Source organism: Pterocles gutturalis, unplaced genomic scaffold (genome assembly GCF_000699245.1).
Source record: "Pterocles gutturalis isolate BGI_N339 unplaced genomic scaffold, ASM69924v1 scaffold22837, whole genome shotgun sequence".
Lineage (NCBI taxonomy): Eukaryota > Metazoa > Chordata > Aves > Pterocliformes > Pteroclidae > Pterocles > Pterocles gutturalis.
The window spans coordinates 6,103-11,441 of record NW_010113393.1 but is presented as its reverse complement, the minus strand read 5'-3'; the positions used below and the strand labels follow the sequence as shown (position 1 = coordinate 11,441).

The 5,339-nt window shown below is 42.5% G+C and overlaps 1 protein-coding gene across 1 annotated transcript; it reads left to right on the top strand.

The window, feature by feature from the left end:
- Positions 1 to 2,173: 2,173 nt before the first annotated feature.
- On the top strand, positions 2,174 to 4,309 carry LOC104462521 (WD repeat-containing protein 43-like). Its single transcript, XM_010074487.1, has 4 exons — positions 2,174 to 2,312; positions 2,761 to 2,830; positions 3,450 to 3,505; positions 3,601 to 4,309. The coding sequence occupies exons 1-4, from the start codon at positions 2,226 to 2,228 to the stop codon at positions 3,718 to 3,720; spliced, it is 333 nt and encodes a 110-aa protein (XP_010072789.1). The 5' UTR covers positions 2,174 to 2,225; the 3' UTR covers positions 3,721 to 4,309.
- The last annotated feature ends 1,030 nt before the right edge of the window (positions 4,310 to 5,339 follow it).

Sequence of the window (5,339 nt, the reverse complement as noted above, 5' to 3'; positions counted from 1 at the left end):
AGTGTCTTCCTTATTTCCCTTTATAAAAATGGGGGTTATGTTTCCCCATTTTCCAGTCTGTGGGAACTTCACCAGACTGCCATGACTTCTCAAATATGATGGATAATGGTTTGGCAACTATGTCTGCCAGTTCCTTCAGAACCTGCAGATGCATCTTATCAGGTCCCATGGACTTGCGCATCTTCAGGTTCCTTAGATGGTCTCCAACCTGATCTTCTCCTGCAGTGGGCAGTTCTTCATTCTCCCAGTCCCTGCCTTTCCCTTCTGTGACTTCAGTGGTGTGACTTGAGCACTTGCAGGTGAAGACCGAGGCAAAAAAGTTGTTGAGTACCTCAAACTTCTCCATATCCCAGGTAATGAGGTCTCCTGTTACCTTGTGGAGGGGTCCCACATTTTCCCTAGTCTTCCTCTTATCACTAATTTACCTCTAGAAGCTTTTCTTGTTGCCCTTCTAGTCCCTGGACAGATTAAATTCTGTCAGGGCTTTCCTAACCTGATCCCTGGCTGCTCGGACAATTTTTTGTATTCCTCCCAGGCTACCTGGCTGTGCTTCCACCCTCTGTAGGCTTCCTTTTTGCGTTTGAGTTTATCTAGGAGCTCCTTGTTCATCCATGCAGGCCTCCTGGTGTTTTTGCCTGACTTCCTCTTTGTTGGGATGCATCGGTCCTGAGGTTGAAGGAGCTGATCCTTGAATATTAGCCAGCTTTCTTGGGTCCCTCTTCCCTCCATGGCTTTATTCCATGGGACTCTCCAAGCAGATCCCTGAAGAGGCCAAAATCTGCTTTCCTGAAGTCCAGGGCAGTGAGTTTGCTGTGCGTCCTCCTCACTGCCTTAAGTTCAAGAGAAATCTATCATTTCATGGTCATTGCAGCCAAGGCTTCCCTTGAGTTTCACATTCCCCACCAGCCCTTCCTTGTTGGTGAGAACAAGGTCTGCCATAGCACCACTCCTCGTTGGCTTCTCTATGAGTTGGAGAAGGAAGTTATAATCAGCTCATTCTAGGAACCTCCTGGCTTCCTTATGCCCTGCTATGTTGTCTCTCCAACAGATATCAGGGTGGTTGAAGTCCTCCATGAGGACCAGAGCTTGTGAATATGAGGCTGCTCCTATCTGTCCATAGAGGGCCTCATCTGCTCAGTCTTCCTGATCCTGTGACCTGTAGCAGACCCCCACTATAATGTCCCCTGTCCCTGCCCTCCCTTTTCTCTTGAACCACAAGCTCTCGTTTGGCTCCTCATCCCTTCCCAGGCAGAGCTCCGCACACCCTGCTGGTTACTGACAATAGAGGGCAACTCCCCCTCCTCGTCTCCTCTGCCTGTCCTTCCTAAAGAGCCTGTATCTGTCCATTCCAACACTCCAGTCTTAGAAGCCATCCCATCATGTCTCTCTGATGCCACTGAGATCGTAGCCCTGCAGGCGTGTGCACACATACAGAGGGCTATACTTCTGCCACTTTCACCAAATTGATGCACATCAGTTAGAAATTGTCTTATTCACGAGGCAATTATAGTCATCCCAAAGTCAAACCAAGGTAAGTTATTTCATACTTGTGAGAGTTAGGGAACAAAATTACTGTCAAAGAGTAATCTAGGTTGTTTTGCTAAGTCTTACAGAAATAAATTTGCTTTGCTGTTGTAATGCTTATCTTGAGACTGTCTTGGACATGGCTAGATTTATAGGTGTGCCAAAGTTGACAGGTTAGTAAGTAATGTAGTAGCTTCTGGACTGAAGTCCAGCCTTGCCTTACAAGTGATGGATAAAATACTCTTGCTTGGTTAAGAAAAAGGCATTTTATCACTGTTAGTTCTTTCTCCCATTTATTATAGGATTGCTATGCGTCAGAACTTACACACATTGCTGAGGCTGCATTCATACACTGATGTATATTCAGTTCCCATTTACACAGCTTTCTGAATAGTGCTTCGACACCTGCTTATGGCAGTGACTGTGGAAAGGAAAAGTAGTATAAGGATTGCCATGTTCTGAAAGTAGATAATGTCTCTCAGCATGGCTAAATGTTAATTGATCAGGCTGCAGGTGGTTCCTGTGAACCCTCAGCTCCCGCTTCTGTCTAGAACAATGTGAGCAAGGATTGCTTGCCCCAAATGTACAAAGGTAGTTTAAAATTTTTAAAAATAAGGCATTTGTGATGTGGTGGTTAACAGCTTCATTGTTCGTCATCCCTCTCTTCTCCCAAGTTGCCAGACCTTATTCCTCAGCTGGGAATGCTATACCAGTTAATGGAGAGCAGAGTAAAAACTTTGCAAAAGCTTTCCCGTCTGCATGGAAGACTCTTCATTCTTGTCACCCAGGTGAGTTCCAACTAAATATGGGATGTGTAGAAGAAGTATTGTTTGTAGACTTAACTTCCAGTTGTGATTACAACTGATGGGACACGTCATTGGGAACTTTATACAGCTGCTGTATAACTATGCTCATATCACTCAAAGCAGTACTCTTTAACTGTCTAGTCAATCCATGCTTGCTGGAAACATTACACAATTTTTTCCTGCCAAATGTGTCTGCTAACCCATAGAGTTTTAAAGGGAAGTAAATAGGAGGTACTGGACCACTTCAGAGCACATGCATCTAAAATTTTACTTTGTCCTTCGTACTTGTTTGGCTGTTGAACTACTACTGTAAATTAATGAATCGGTGTTAAACTTGATGTAGACTGGATTTACACTGTTGTGAGTTTTGTTGGCTTCTAAGGTTGGTATATATGATTGCACCTAAGGCTAATCTGCAAATTCCATTCAGGTTGCAGCATCGGAAGCAGTTCAGGATGTAACTGAGGTTAATCAGACTGCAAAGCTGGTATATGAGGATGGTAAGTGTTGTATGCTAGGTGGAGCTCAGCTCCTGAGTTCACGTGACAGCCCATACTTGGTGGCTGTTCACCATGTTCCTGTGCTTATCTGTTAGTGTGCAGTCTGCAAGTAGAGAGCTTTTTGTGGAAGTCCATGGCAAGAAGGTCAGGGGTTAATGATGCATGCATCTTTTAGTTGGTCCTTCCCTTTCCCTCCTTTTATTTCCTTTCCTTCTCTTTTATTCCTGCTTCGCAAATTAAGGAATTGGTTACTTGGAAGTTCAGCATGCTGCTTAACTTAACTGGCAACCTCAAATCCCTGGTGTTAGCTGCCCTTCTGCTACGGTAGATACAGTGAAGGCACTTTCACGCTTGAGTCAGCAGGACATCTAGGTTGTGGTGCATGTCAGTGTATGTGCATGTACATTTCCAATTTGTCCTTTTTTTCTACTGCACCTTCATATTGTATAATCGTAACTTGTTCCTAATTCGTGTTGATCAATGTAACCTTCAGGTAGAATTAGTTTTGGAATTGAAATAGCACAGTTTGGAGACTTAGCAACATGTGGGGTTGGGCTTTGTATGCACAATGACAGTTTAAAGTCTATTCTCCAGACCGAGAGATTATTTTCTTTTGCAGAATCCTCAGGGGAGGAAGGATCAGATGATGAGATGATGGCAGATAAAGACTCTGATGTAAGTGGAGTTGGATCAGATCTTCTCCCGTTTGCTTGTAACAGAAGTGGTGTGACTGTCCAAGGTTCAAACATTCCTGTTTATTTTTTCCCCAGGAAAACTGGGATGAAGATGAAGAAAAAGAGGAGCAATCTGATGAACAAGAAATGACTGTTGAAAAGGAAATCAATGGTGATTCTGATTTGGAACCAGAAAATGAAAGTGAAGAAGAATAACAGCACGAAAGAATAATTTTAACAGTTTTAACAAGTGGGCCACCAAACTCTAATTCTGGATCATCTTGCTGAAAGGTGCCATATTTGCATATAGGGAGTGCAGATGTGCACGGCCTGTGTGCAGCGGCACATGTGGGACACTGTGCATTTCTGAATCCAGAATGTTTAACCATGCCAGCCTTCTCTTGACCTATTTCCCTGCGCTTACTTATAGAAACATTTCTTCCACCTCATGGTCAGATTATGCCTGTCGTGTGGACATGCATTTGTATCTCAAGTGAATAAATCTGCCACCGCTGTTTGTGTGGTAAACTTGGTTCAGCATTACATGGAATTTGTTTCAAATATTCAAGGATCAAAAACAACCAGTCTATACCTTCTTTCCATGCTTCAGTTAGCAGTAGCAAGTGGGCATCCTGCTGCATTTTTAAAAAAAAAGAAACAGAAAAAAATATTTTTGTAATATTTAAATTCTCTACTGAAATTCTTTTCTTCCCCCCATCCTCCATTGGTTTAGCCATGCCTTGGCAATATCTAAATGCCACCCTGACTTAAAAATGGCTTTTTCTTTTTTTAACAAATTTGAACTCACAACTTTTATATGTATAAATCAATGACTTTTCTTGTGCTTCAAAAGGACATTAGAATTATCACTGGCTTCTAATTTTGTTTTAATGGAGGCTGTATATAAGAGGATAGACTGTTGAATTGGGTGGAGAGAGGCGAGTAACACAGGGAAATAAGAAGGTGAATGCTTGTGAATAAATAGCGCACAGCTATACCTTTATTACAGATTTTTAATCTCTCAGTGGCAGAACAAGGACAGCTATTTGCTCAGCTAATAGAAGCTGAAGTGGTGCAAACATTTTTAAGAGCAAAACAAGGTAAAAGGTTTGAGCCATTCACCACTATAATGTACAATAATATATTTGTCTATAAATGGAGCTGTTGCAACTAAATACCACCCTCTTTGTAAAGTGAATAAATATACATCTCCTTTACCAAATACCTGTGCTGTGGTGTTTGTTGAGAGAGACCTTAGGTAGCTAAGGGTGGTGGTTAAGGATAAAATGCTGTTTGTTGAAAGCAGATTTCTAGTGGAGGAGGAAGACAACCTAAAAGGTTACAGTGTTCTGAAAAGCATCTATTGTTACCGATTTTTTTTTTTTTTTAGGTCCATATGTTTCAGTCCTGTCTGTTTGGGGATTGCATTGGGATTGCAGTGTTGTCTGGAGGTGTAGGGGATTGACAAAGCTGGAAAAACATGTTCTGTCTTTGGAGAGCTGGAGGCAGAAGAGCAGCAGTGGGAGGCTTCCAGACTTCAGAGGGTTTTAACTGACAGTGAATCACTGTTTTAATAATTTGTACAGCTGGGCTTTTATTTAATTTCTGAGATGCTGTGAAAATAAATGCCAACACTTGTGCACTGTCTGCACTCACACAAGCCACTGAATTGGGCTGAAGTGTAAGTTTTTAACCAGTACGGATGTTACTATAAGCAGGCAGGCTTTGAATCAGGCAAAGGAGGGATGTGAATGAAGGTCTATTGCATCTCAGGTGGGTGCCGGTCTGCTGAGCTTTTGGGGTGTAGAACAACACAAGGAGCCAGATGGGTTTTG